Source organism: Ammodytes marinus, assembly GCF_949987685.1.
Source record: "Ammodytes marinus genome assembly, chromosome: 24".
Classification (NCBI taxonomy): Eukaryota; Metazoa; Chordata; class Actinopteri; order Uranoscopiformes; family Ammodytidae; genus Ammodytes; species Ammodytes marinus.
The window spans coordinates 8678646-8693121 of record NC_137228.1 but is presented as its reverse complement, the minus strand read 5'-3'; the positions used below and the strand labels follow the sequence as shown (position 1 = coordinate 8693121).

Sequence of the window (14476 nt, the reverse complement as noted above, 5' to 3'; positions counted from 1 at the left end):
TTTGTTTTCTTGTTCTTCCAACTTGAATGATACAAGTCATTTTTCATCGACTTTTTATTTTGATCTGCATCATTGACTTTATCTGTTATTCCAGAAATACCCAACTAACTTGACACAATTTTCTCCAATCATGTCACACAATTGGAAAACACCATCGTTGACAGGGAGTGGGTGAAATGAAACTGATCCACAAGCGTGTGTAATTTAATTGTCTTTTAGCTCCTGACGTATAACATAATAGTGGTCATGGTGATTGACTCCCATCTTTGGAGGAGCTGGGTGCTATTGTAATAGTGGCGTGTGTCTTGCTGACCTCTGGTCTCCACTTCATAAACCCTATTATCCAGCACGCCCCTCCTTCAGGCTTCTATTGTTGCTCAGTCAACTAGTCTATTACTGTCCCTGATCGGCTTGTGTGGAAGATGAGCATCCGGGCTGGGTGGGCTTGAGCTCATTGGGAACGCCATCATTGACCACTAATCATCTCCTCTGAACTGGCATTGTGGAGAGAGAGACATGTTTAGGGTCATTTCTACTGAAAGACGGTTAGTAATTTGAATTTGGCCAAAGCCCTTTTGTATTTTCCTGCTAGTTGTCTTATTATTTTAAGATGTTATTGGTCTCTGTGATGACACTGTGTGAATGCAGCCCAAGATGGGCTCCTTCTCCCTCCAGATCCTTTTCTTTCAGTGCTTTCTCCTTCCTTTTATCATTTTTGACAGAAAGATGTGATTTTTACGTTGCAGGCAGCACTGAGAGCTTAGCAAGGCTTCACAACTCAAAGCCAAAGAACTCAAAGTTTTACCAAGTCTTCAGACCCCTGATTCATTCATCAGGGCTTATAGTTGCATGGCAACAGCAAGAGCATATGTCTGTAGCATTGCTGTATAGAGAGACACGTTGACTGTGTGCCTTCACAGCTCATGCATGTAAATGTCCATTCAGCTCCCCAGTGGTCAGTCATATACTTATTTCAATAGAGGGAGATCAGACAGGTCAGGTGTCGATTCAACTTCTGACAGGATTAACTGGTGAAAGATGACACAAGCCATTGACTGTGTGTAGGCAGTGCAGCCCTGCTATTCATGTGCTCATTGTTTATAATTGACATAGTAAATATGGGATGGACATAGGGTTGCAAAATTCCGGGAATTTTCAAAGTTGGAAACTTTCCATGGGAATTAACGGGAATTTATGGGAATTAACGGGAATTTTGGGAATTAACAGGAATAAACGGGAATTTCCTCAAATTTAAGCGACCCACATGCACTAAACTCTCCTAACTATGTTATTTCAGTCCAGGCAAACGTTCTAGACAGTAAAAAGCAGTTTTTTCCACTAAGTTTTAATATATTTATGAACATTTAATTTCAAATCAGATTTTTTTTTACGTTTATTGAGACACCCAACTGGATATCTTATATTGATTTTTACTAGACCAGGCTTACAGAGGCTTAAACTGTGATTTTAAATATAATTGGGGAAAATATATTTTAGCATAATCTTGACTAAAACAACCAGATTTTATGCAAGTACACTTGGCAAATTGCACATAGCACACATCCTACTGCAGGGGTACTGAGGCCACGCCCCCTACATGCTCTTTGCATTCCTCCATCAAATGGGGGACATTTTACTTTATTTATTGAATGGGTGGGGTCAGACAGATGAGTAATATTTTACTCAACATTCATCTTTTTGTTGTTCAGTGAAATTATTGATTGTTCATAAAATAATCAAAACTTAAAGTTCTTCTTACAATAAATTTATTCAAATGTAATGTTTTTTAATTGTATTATTTTGCATGGATGTCTGCCTATGACCAAACATAGTGTTTAAATGTTTAGATTTATGTTTGGATATGAAAAAAAAATAATTTAAATTACTGCCATTTAGTTAATTCCTATCATTTCCAATTTTGAATATTCCCAAAATTCCCGAGCGAAAGTTCCCGTGGAAAGTTTCCAGAAACTTTCCGGTAATTTACCGGAAACTTTCCACCCCTTTGCAACCCTAGATGGACATGACTTCCTATCCACAGGCATGTTTTTGAGATTCCAGCTGTAGTTGAAGTGTTGGTAAAGTGCTTAAGCTATTTAATCCATTTCTGTCGGTAATGATTCTGTTTGAATAGGGTTTAGGTTGTTGAGAGGCACTATGGAATAACAGTGCTTATTTCAGCCCTGGGATGATCATTAGAGCCAAGAATATTGGGATGTGCGACTCACTCTAAACCAATGAAGTGATCAGCCCTCTGGCTTATTCTGGGTTGTATAATTAAATGACTTGGGCCACATTTAAATCTTTGATTTTTATTGATGGTTATATAGTTTTTATTAGTCTAACGTAAGTTTCTCCCCAAAACTGATGCAACCTTTAGCATGCAAATGTCACATGAATGCTTTGCGGCAGGAAGCTCAAATTGTTAAGCCACTGGAAAGATTTGCTTCATTTTAACGTCAAGCATAAAATGTTATTTGAGTAGCTTCAAGCTAAACTAGCAACACAGATAGACAGTAATATTTGATTTCACCCTTTTAGCTTCATATCGCCCTCATTATTTTTAAGGAACATTTGATTCTTTGATTATTACAGTGCAACGATACAATCTGTTTGTCAACATGACAGGAAGGGGATATCTTGTTTTCTTTAGTCTTTTTCATTTTAAAATGGCAGTGTCAAAATAACTTTGAATCTGTACATTTTTACAAAGGCTACAACTAAAGATGATTATTATGCATCTGTGTTTTTGATGAATCATTCAACATTTATCTATCACCAATACATACAAAACACAGGTCTGAGTCACCTGTTAATTGGCTTAACCTGTTTTTAAGTAAATCAATCACTTGCAGAGTTGTGTTAATTCCTCTCCGTTGTGACTTGGAAGGCCATAGTTCTGTAAATGGTTTTGGAGAGACTGTCGTTCAGCTGGTAAACCGAGGGTTCAAGCCCCCGCCTTGGCAAGCCAAGCCTCCACTCAGCTCAAGTCCTGCTTGGATTGATAAACTATCACATCATTGAATGTTTCATATTCCCGTCTGTTGTGTAAAGGAAGATATCATCAGATAGAAATGGTTGTGTCATTGAAAAGTTGTTTTTGGCCTAAACAGTCAAATATGTTCAGAGGGATATCTGTGCCAGACTGTAGCCTATTCAATCTAGTAATCTTCATTTTTTTTCGTGTACTAGAGCCCTTCTTGTCTTTCTTTTAAACTTCCCATTACAGTACAAGCTCCCTGGAGCTGCCCGCACACAGCAGGTGGTGGTTTAAGGTTGAGGCTTTCTCTCAGACTATGAGGCCAGACTTTACAGCATGGTTTAAACAAACATGGATCCTCTTCTGGCTCATGTAGAAGAAAATACTTTCTTCCAAAGCTTTAAATACTCCTGAGGGTATCACTGCTCCAAATTTCAGTTTGCAACCCGAATACTAATTTCCTCGCTAATATTCAAAGGATTGTTTGGTGTAAATTTGCATAAGCAAGCACCCTGAATAATTGCTGCTTAGACATTCACAGACTACAGTTGAACCGCACTGAACTTGTTAAATGAACAGCTTTGCACTTGAGCTCAGTTTGGGCTCGTTATTTCTTTCCATTTCAGAGCACATGCTTCCACAGATTTCTGAATGGACAATTGTCAGCTCTGTGGATATCCATAGGCATCACCACTAACTCATGATGCTGAGACAGATGCCGTGGAAGCTTGTCACTGTATGCCACGGATTAATGTTCACAATGGCACGGCAGATAAGATACAATTTACGTCGCTCAAGAACTGAGGAACAGCACCAATAGTTTACCTGCCTGACAAACTCATACAGATTGGGTTTCTGTACCCCACAGCTGTACAAATGTGTTTTCCCAAATGATTTGGACGGATTACCTGAGTGAATGATGCTAGGTTCTTGCCACAGTGAAGAGTAAAGAAGGTTTCTGTCAGTAGAACAGTACTGGTGCTGTGGAATGGACTACAGCCATAGATATGTCCTTACTCCTGTCCCTGCTGGGGAGAAACAGTGATACAAGAGGACATTTGGATCACGGCTAACATGTTAAAAAATGAACCTTACTTCCAGTCTTTTGTTTTGCATAGAGCAGAGAGTTTTAATAATCCAGGGAGCAGTGTGTAAAGATTGCCACTTTGGGCTAATGTTTGATGACGGCCGCTGTCGGATGTGAGCCATGTGTGGGCGTTTTGTATGAGCACTCTCTGCACAGCTGCAGTGATGTCAGTACAGCATGCAGCCTCTCGGCTACCGTGCTCTCTCTCTCTCTCTCTCACACTCACACACACACACACACACACACACACACACACACACACACACACACACACACACACACACACACACACACACACACACACACACACACACACACACACACACACACACACACACACACACACACACACACACACACACACACACACACACACACACACACATCCACTCTCTCTCTCTCTCCCTTACACTTCTCTGCTCTCTTATGATGCCTCTAGAATAGCTAGTTTGCTTGGCTGAATGGTCATTTAATTTCTTTTTATTCCACATGATGAGATTAATTGCATTCTAATTTATTCAATTAAATAGCAGCCCAGGCCATCTTTTACTTGCATTACACAGCTGTTGTAGAAACAGCCCTAATTCAGGAATTGAATTCCCATGCGTTTCCCTTGAATTGAACCCCATTTTACAAATGGGGTGCATAAAAACTGGCAGGTTCACCCCACCCCACCCCACCTCATTTCTTATTGGCTAAATTAGTTTTATTGACAGACATTAGATCAGTGCCAACATGGCCTTAACCCTCACTGCATTATTATTATTTTTTTTTTAAAGATATTTTTGGGGCATTTTTATGCTTTATTGATAGTGCAGAGAGACAGAGGTGAAATGGGGCAGAGAGGGGAGTGACATGCAAAGAAGGACCGCGGGTGGGAATTGAACCCGGGTCTTTATATTCCTGTTGTTAGCTTGCAACCTGTGACTTAACTCCCCCAAACTTTTAACAGTCAAACGCATATCTGAAACTATTGTGAGGTTGGTGCCAGGGGGTGTCAGAACCCAATGAACACCCTATAGTTCCTAGGCCTTTTGTTTAATAGGCCTAACAGCTGTTACAGCACATCAAGCCAGGAGGTCAAAGGTCTGAGGCCTAGTCAGTTAATCAGGATTCCTGTGGACTCCTAAGGGAAGAGTGGTGTGTTTTATGGTGGGTCCCACAGAGTTCACATGCTGCCTGCGTTTGTTTGTATGGGTTAATCATTACAGCAGATGTGAGAAAATTGTGAGGGCCAATCAGCTGCAGCTCCCACACTCACAGACCACGCTTTAGCTGGAGAGCTTTTACTGTTGGTTGGTGTGTGTGTGCTTCTCCAGTAGCATTGGTTTCATCTCTGTGGATTACATACTTGGAAGATGTGGAGACAGCTGTAACACTGCAGGGGTGTGGGGATGTGTGTGTGTGTGTGTGACTCAGTGGGTTAGGACAGGAGTTAGAAAATTTGCAAATGTCTCGGCTTTCGGTGTCTGTTCCTGCCACTTTATTACTTATTTAATCTCATACTTGGTGCTTTGGCATAATAACACAGTTTTATACACTAGATGTCTTTGACTTTTCTACATGGACTGTGTCATGTGAGGAGCGCCACTTGTTAGTATGGTGCTTGGACTGTTTGCAAAAACTCAGTTACAACACCGTGTTATTTCACAAGTAGTGTTCTAATGATTATTTGAATGACTATTGAGTCTGCTAGTCAATTGACAAAAAGAAAATATCTCATTAAAAAGCTTATGTCATATTTTTCTTATTATATAAATGATTAATTAATGTATTGATAAACAATAGATACAATGGACAAACTCCCAATGAGAAATATCATTAGTAATCCTTAGCTTCTTGGTGGGCTTTGATACATTAGAACGCACTCTTTACTAGAAGTTGACGAAGTGATTTGAGGCCACTGACACCCAACACTTCACAGTCCACTAGAAAAACAGCAGCTGTCACAACCTAGCTCATGAAAGGAAATAAATAAGATTTAAAGCCCTTTATTTATTAGGCAAGCCTTTTATAGATCTCCATCCCTGTTTAAATGTTAAGGTTCATTTCTGGTTGGTCTTTCTATCCTTGTTCTGTTTTATGTTGTAATTTATATTTACTGTATTCATTTATTATTTTCTTTTTTTCGTGTGTAACACACTTGGCATGTTTTAGCCTTATAGCTTCCATATTGTATATAAGGAAACCCACATCCTTACAATATATGCCACCTCATTTAAGTTGCCCAGAAATAAACCTGGTAGGGAAGGTCTCCCTTTCTCAGGTCTTTATTTTAGTTTTTACAGCTGTGCTGCACACCGCTGCTCTGTAATTCCAACTGGCTCAAGCACGCAGGCCGTGGAGCTAACCACCCTCTAAAAATCTATAATATGCTCAAAAATGGCAGAATGTCTGCTGCACTAGGCACTGTGTGTGTGTAGGTGTGTGTGTGTGTGCTTATATGTGTACATGTGTTTCTGGTAAGTGTTAAGTAAACTTGCGTCTATTCCTGTGTTTGCAAATGAGTTTCAGATTTGTTTGTGTATGTATCAGCTGGCATCTGTGACTAACTGAGCACGTGTGTTTGTATGTGTGTTTCAGAGGCCCCTTCAGCGTGGTTCGGCGCTGCATCAACAGGGACACGGGCCAGCAGTTTGCGGTAAAGATTGTGGATGTAGCCAGCTTCACCTCCAGCCCTGGCCTCAGCACAGAAGGTGAGAACTTTCAGCAGACCTGCTTTGAACTGTGGCTGCTATTAAACCTAGGTGTTTGTTGTTGTGATCTCTTCGCACCAGATGGGTGGAGCTAAACCTAGTATCAGCACAAGAGAGGATAGTTGTCATGGATGTTGTTAATCACAGAGATTTCCCTCCTTTAAACAGACTTACTTACATCTTTCTAATGTTTAGCACACTTGTTTTCTGTGCTCAACCCACCCACAGTGCTCTCCCTTGCGGCTTAAAACTGTAGGAATAATGTGCAAATACTCTCTGGCTCACATATCAAGCACCCAGGAACACACACTCTGTATAATGGACACACAAATAGATGAAGCATAATGTCACACAATGCTGCACCCAGATGAATTACATGTTTGTTTGTTTGTGTGTAAGGGTTGTGGTGTGTATTAGTTATGATGGTGAGTGTGTGTGATATATTGAATCATGCAATGTCTCACCATGTGCTATTTTGCTTGTCATGCAAAGGCCTATTTGTGTGTGTCTAAAGAGAGGAGAGAGAGAGAGAGCGACACACACACACACACACACACACACACACACACACACACACACACACACACACACACACGCACGTGTATGTGTGTGTGTGTGTGTTGGCCTTTTCTATGTGCCATCTGTGATGCCCCAGTGAGAGATTAGCCTGGGAGCCAAGCACAGCAAGACAAGGAAATAACCTAAGGGAGGAGAAACGGTACAAGGAGAGATTTGCACCTGTGTTTCCCTAAGCAAAGTCTGGTTCCATCATTTTGGACGTAGTATGTTACCATTATCCTGACTGACACTACATTGATTTTTCCTTAAAATTGAATAAAGATAAAGAGTTTGTCTTGTCATAGAAATTCTGAACAGTTTGGAATATTTTAGTATATGTTCACCCCATGTCAGTTGTACGACGTATCATTAAAACGTAGTAACATTCTCACCAAAGGTTAGAAAATACAAAAAATTTGACACTCACATTTCTGACATTTTAAAAGGCATACTAGATGAAATAAGCAAGGGGCCATGCAAAATGGGAAGGAAGCGAACTGGAGTGGGCCAATGGGACCACACACCTTAGCTTATTTAAAAAAAGAATCTGCATCTCCATAGATATACGTGAAAAGCTATAAGCTGAGTAACAAACATTCATAGTAATCTATGAAGGGATCTGTGGGTGTGTGAGCATGTGAGGGAACAAATGATTTATGGTGTAATTAAGAGTTTGAGTATATTGAAACAAAGATGAATATAGCAGGTGCATTATTAATCAACATTTATGGGTATTGAAATTCAGAGAGGAATACAATAGTGCAATTGCAGCGTTAAGTCAGATAAGTATTGTACGTTTAGGGGATACACATATTGGTAGTGTAATTCATCAGTACGCACACCGGCTAATAACCACAGCACATGACAAACCCTCTTTGACTTGTCAGTGACTTCCATGAATTAGTTTTGCGCTCACACTCTTAAGGTGTACATCCGAGATAAGAGGCAAGATCTTAAACCTCAAAACTATGTCATAAACAACTAAAGATTGCATCAAAAAAAATCTAGTTACTTCCATGAAAGCATTGATTGGACAAAGGCCCAAGTGAATGGCATTGGTTTCATTCAGACTGTTCCAGGCCTTTCTGGCTCTCTCTCTCTCTGGCTGAGTGCTGGACACTGGGCATCATTGTTAAGATCTAGAATACGTTCCCGATGAGACGGGTCAAGGATGAGTGTAAAGGGGAGAGAGGGAGAGAATTAATGAAAGCAAAGGAACAGTAGAATGGGGGCTCTGTAGTGCAGGGGACACAGCGTCATTTCTCTGTGTTGCATAATGATACTGGACTGTCACGACACAATGAACACACACACACACACACACACACACACACACACACACACACACACAACACTCAGTAGACTTGCAGATGGGGAGTGGAGTGCGTAAATGAGGTTTTTATGGAGTGAGGAGCTCAACAACAGCACGTTATGTCTGTCAGCCTTCCTCAGCAGGCTGTGTCGCTGTCTTTGCCGGTTGTAGATCATGCTATTGAACATTGGGAAATGGGCACCTCCTTTTTTAATAGAGAGAACACTATCCAATCCTGCTTTGGCCCTCCAATGTTTTTCTTTAAAGAGACAGTCAACACCGAACCCAACATTCATCTTGTAATCATATTTGCAGTGTCATCTGGATGTGGTGATAATGCTGATAATGCTTGATGAGTGCCATACAGACTCTTGTTTTGAGAATTGAATTTGTAGTAATATAAATAAAATGCTCTGTTACTCCCTCTGGTGGTCAAGTTGAGACGTGGCAGGTCTGCTGAGGCGTGGTGGAATTCTAGCCATGTCCTCTTTTGCTCTCCTTAACTTTGTCACCAAGCGACGTGCAATGACTTAACAAAGCACAGACAAACCTCAAATGAGCTTCATTTGTCCAATAAACATCAGGGAGCTGTCTCACCCAAAGGTCACTGATGCTTTTAAAATGATAGTTTGGTTTGTATCATTTGGTGAATTCCCATCATCATACTTTTCCACTTTTCAATGAAGATAGAAAACGAAATAAAAAAAATATTCAATCACTCTAAACGAGACAGCTGCTAAGGCCCCACAACATAATTCTACTGAGACTATTTATGCTGTTGCTGTGGTTATTCAGTTGGTATGCCACTAACAACATTTTGTGCCACTTCATCATTTTCATCAGCATTACAAATTCTTATTAGAGCGCCCCACCTCCTCCGTTCATAACTCTGTGTGTATTATGTTTGGGGGAAAAGCCATTTCTCTTACTTATGTGTTAAACTGTTGAAGCAGGTTTGTCTAAAGTGATTGGAGGAGATTCAGAGCGAAACACAGACAGGGACTTCTGTCCCTACTGAGTGAATGAGCAAGAGGAAGTTCACAATGAAATATGCCTTTTTGAAAGCTAGATGTGTGTGGTGAATAATTCATAATTGACAGTGTACCACCCTTTTTGTGTGGAAATGTTCCCTCACAACCTGTAACTGTATTCTAATTATGCTGGAGGGAAATTCTAATGTCTGGCTGTGAACAGTGTCTCACCATAGCCCCCCTGTCTTCATCTGTCCCTCCCAGATCTGAAGCGAGAGGCCAGCATCTGCCACATGCTCAAACACCCCCACATCGTGGAGCTGCTGGAGACATACAGCTCTGATGGCATGCTCTACATGGTCTTTGAATAGTAAGTCAAGCCCTAATGCGTGATGTAACCAGACATGTGCCTTTCACACCATCTTAAGCTTTTCTATCTTTCACTTGTCTTTACCAGGGCAGAACAGACCAGTCTTATCCAGCACCACAGCTCAGGTGCATCTAAAACAAATTTAATATCAGGAAAAGTTATCTTTTTAAAATGTATTTTTACATAAAGATAAATGTTTCAAGCCTCCTTTTTTAATATTTGGATGATCATGACAGATGACATGGCTAGCGTGCTGCTATGTTTTGCCGCTTGCAGCTGGATTTTGTTATGTTTCTACTGTAAACCATAAACTGCTAAATTAAAACAGAAAAAATATCTTAAATATTTCACTTTATGTCTAATGAATCTAGAATACATTTTTTGAATAAAATTACAGAAAATACATTTTCCGTGATATTACATTTTCTTTAGATGCACCTCTGTATATACTCATTCTATTAATCCACTGAATGTACCTTTTTTTTTTCCAAGGGTCGAGAACAATAGATTAATGGTGTGTGTGGTTACTGGTTTATTTAGAAGGAAAGCTAACACTTCTAAAAGTGATGTGTTAAAGCTCTGGAAGCAGACATTAGACTCATTTCATTCAAAGCATTATTGGTCAATTCAAAATCCACAGGAGACATTGGAAATGTTGTAAAAACTCATGTTCTTAATCAACTGGTTAGAAGCAGACATTAGACTAATTTCATTCAAAGCATTATTAGTCAATTCAAAATCCACAGGAGACATTGGAAATGTTGTAAAAACTCATGTTCTTAATCAACTGGTTAATTTGTCTCTGTGTGAATTTTATGGTGCAAATGTGTATCCCACATCTTCCCGGAGGGCTGAAAGTGCTTTGATAAGCACTTTTAAATGGCGATAAGAAAGGTGCTTTACAAATCAATAAAGAAAGTACAATGCCTCTGTCTTAATGCCAGTGGCAGCAGCAGCTCATATCATTTCTCTCTGATGTATGTCGATTTATGCACTCTGTTTTCAACACTATTTTGCGAGTTGCCCATTCATCTTGTGTTGTGTAAACTACTGTCTATAATCAGCCTTCTTGACCCTCCTCTTGTTCCTGTTTCTCTCTCTTTCCTCAGTATGGATGGAGCAGACCTGTGTTTTGAAATTGTGAAGCGAGCGGATGCTGGCTTTGTGTACAGCGAAGCAGTTGCCAGGTAGGACACACAGTCTGGTTAACGTGGGTGCTAGCATGTTTTAAAATATTAATAAAGCTAGAATACAAACAACACATTGCAAGTGCCCTCAATGATCTCCCTTCCACCTGTTCCTGCCTTCTGTCCTACCAGCCACTACATGAAGCAGATTTTGGAGGCCCTTCGGTATTGCCACGACAACAACGTGATTCACCGCGATGTAAAGGTGAGATATTTCCCAGTTGTTACCCAGATTTAACCACGGAAACCACTAAATGAGTCTCTGAAAAGTCAACGGAAATGTCAAGGGCAATACATGTGTGTCACACTTTTTTCATATCTTATAAAATACACTGTTTTGTGTGGCTTTAGTACGAACGGGTTACAAGTGAAACGACCTGGGAAAACCTCTAGTCTTGCAAAGCACTGCGTCATGCTTGTCCGCACTGCCAGTCAAGTGCTAGTCCAGTCCTTTTAAGAGGTGCTTATAGTCAGATTAGCATCAACCAGTGATTCCAGCAGGATAAGCCCTCTAACACTGGTGACATACACAACCACACCAGATGGAGCGTTCCTCAACCAGGCTCCTGACCCACACAACCTCTAGTCCCCAAAGGGATCAACACAGCCAGGTTTTCACTGTACAACTAGCATGATAGCTGGTGGATCAAATCTAGATAAAATAGTCTTTGCACTGGTATTTGTTTTTACTTAATGTACTTAAATGCACTCAGAACAATTGAAATAGTCTATACAGTTTTCAGTCCAAGTTAAATTGACTGATCTGAATAAACAAAATCGTATAAATGCTACAAATGTGTTGTGAGGTAAAAATATTAATTTTAACATGATTTATCAGATGCACCCAATCCATTATTACCAATGTAGAAATGTACTTCTTGAAAAGTTTTAGCACTCTCACACCCCTGATAGAAAGTGCAGATGTATTCTTAGAAGAGCTGTGGTCACAGTCGTCACTGAAGTGCATCTCCTCAGACATTACTGTATTGTTAGCCTTTTAAGCCAGATTTAAAACAATGATTCCAACTGAGCACAGATGTTCAGAATCTAACAGCTAGTAAGAATAGCTCAGAGTAGTAAAAAGAAAAAACATTTTATTTATTTTTTATTAAAAGATGTAGGTATTTGTATAAATGTTTTGCTCAGTTTTACAGAGAAGTGGGCAACCAGTCCAGCCTATGTTTGAAATGTCAGATATTTACTTCTGCAATGTTGAGGCAGGCCCCTGCTTTCTGTGCTCACTGTTGGCCAGTAGGTGGAAGCGTAGCCAACCCTGTTTGGCGGAGCGGGGAGTTGATGACACAGATACTTGTTCTTGGAGTGGCTGAGGGCGTGTTAGCTAAAGCCATGGGCACGGAAGGACGCCTGAACTCCATCGTCGAGCTGTTAGATGTGCCGTCGGTTAAGAATAAAAAGCGGTTCCCACACCTGTTACCCAGGGCTTGGAGGGCTGTTTTGCGCACTGAGCCCGATAACATAAAGTACATGACGGGATCCAAGCAGCTATTGAAGGCAGAGAACAACAGCATCACCTCGTTGGTCCGGTCCACTAGTTTCACGTAGTCCGAATCACATAGGGCCGTTGCACTGAGCTGGGCGAGGATGTAGACGGGGCGGAAGGCGTGATAGGGCCCGAAGCACACAGTGAACAGAAAGAGGACAAAGAAGGACTTCTTGGCGATGCGTTGGTACTTGTGCGCGTTTGGAAGGTCCGGCTTGTCCCGGGAAACCCTCAGCAGCTGGGACGCGATCTTTGCATAGGAGACCACAAGCATGATGAAGACCAGCCAGAAGAGAAGCACCAGCACCCCGTTGAAGTAGGCCTTCCCTTTGCCTTTGTCATTGCGTTTCTTGAACTGGAAGCATTGTTGATTGTCCTCTCTGTCTTCTTGTTTGGCGATCATGGGCACCAGCGCCAACAGCGACAGACCCCACAGAGCCCCGCAGGCCATCCAGCTCCACGGCAAACTGTGTCCCCAAAGGGTTATCCGCATGCCTCTCCGGGCCCGGCTCTTCCCCTGCAACCTCATGTATCTGTCCAGGCTGATGAGTCCCAGTAATGTAATACTGATGTACATGTTCATATAAAACAAGTTCCCCACCACCTTGCAGACTACAGGTCCCAGAACCCACTTGTTCCCATTCACGTGGTAGAAAATCCTGAAGGGCAGACACGTCAGGAGAACCAGATCCGCCACAGCACAGTTGATGAGGAACACTCGCACAGAGTTACGGCTTGAGTGTAGGAAAAGGAAAACCCACAGCGCAAAGAGGTTACCCACAAGCCCAAAGAGGAAGAACACAGAGTACAGCAGGGCAAGGGGCACACGCAGGGCCTCGTCATTAGACCGACAATCAGTCTGGGTTGGAGAGGCGGTAGAAGGAGAGAGAGAGGTGAATGATGTCATGGAAACACCGGTGGAGTTAGACCATGCAGAGGCTGAAAGAGTGAAGGAGAAAGGAGAGGTAGAGGAGGAGGTTGTCATTGTGTCGGAGGAGTGAACACTTCAGGGCCGTTGATCATCAGGCTCTGAAAAAGGAGAAGAAGAAAAACAACTGTCAGTTCATTGTTTTAGTCTCTGAATAAAGACAGAAACAAGCAGATTTTAAATCGTTTAATCTAAAGATATGGAGAAATAAAGACCCCTCCGTTCACTTTAAAACAGTTCCAAGATTTAATGAGTAATCCAGACAGGTGAGTAACATGTGGGCTGTAGTTTTAAAGGTCACACATGTTGTACAGTGCTTGAAATGGAAATAAGTTATTTACGTAATGCCATTCAAATGTTTAAAAAAAAAAAAAGTACAGCAGCATAGAAAAGGGTAGCTCAAATATGTTGATAAATGCACATAATTCTCAAAAACTATTCTCTTTTCTGCACTTCATAGATTAGTATTTTTTACCAGTGGGAGCCGAAGTCATGACTAATTGAAAGTGTCATGCCTATTTAACATTCCGGTCCCATGGTGTTACGATAAAGCCGAGGAGTGTAGATGCACACGCACGCTCACACACAGACACTCTCTGACTGCTACACACAGATGTTTGGATTAAGGCATGACACTCACCATCAATATATTCCTTCCGTGAGAGATTGAGCCCAGCTGCAGTTTACATGTGTGGGAAAGTGCAGAGAGGTCTGAGAGTGCAGCAGTCCAGTGAACTCTTTCCCTCCATCAAAATGTCATTTGTTTAAAAACTAGAGTCCGATATTATAAAACAGCAGTCTTCACCTTTTCTCTTTTGTCTTTAAATGAGTCATAAATCCTGCAGAGTCATTTTTCTTCACAACATCCCATTGACACTGTCTGCTC

General features: G+C 41.2%; 2 protein-coding genes across 5 annotated transcripts in view; one reads left to right on the top strand and one right to left on the bottom strand.

The window, feature by feature from the left end:
* Positions 1-14476, top strand: part of LOC307269710 (peripheral plasma membrane protein CASK) — a 36428-nt gene that overhangs the window by 2028 nt on the left and 19924 nt on the right. For all 4 annotated transcript variants that reach the window (XM_080052721.1, XM_080052720.1, XM_080052719.1 and 1 more), the window contains exons 2-5: positions 6651-6763; positions 9869-9974; positions 11084-11161; positions 11294-11366. In XM_080052721.1, coding sequence (XP_079908847.1) covers positions 6651-6763; positions 9869-9974; positions 11084-11161; positions 11294-11366 — 370 coding nt within the window. The remainder of the gene's footprint in view (positions 1-6650; positions 6764-9868; positions 9975-11083; positions 11162-11293; positions 11367-14476) is intronic.
* Positions 12400-13665, bottom strand: gpr34a (G protein-coupled receptor 34a; the record flags this gene model as incomplete). The annotated part of the gene is made up of 1 exon (XM_080052609.1): positions 12400-13665. Exon 1 carries the CDS (start codon positions 13645-13647, stop codon positions 12400-12402), a length of 1248 nt encoding a protein of 415 aa, XP_079908735.1. The 5' UTR covers positions 13648-13665.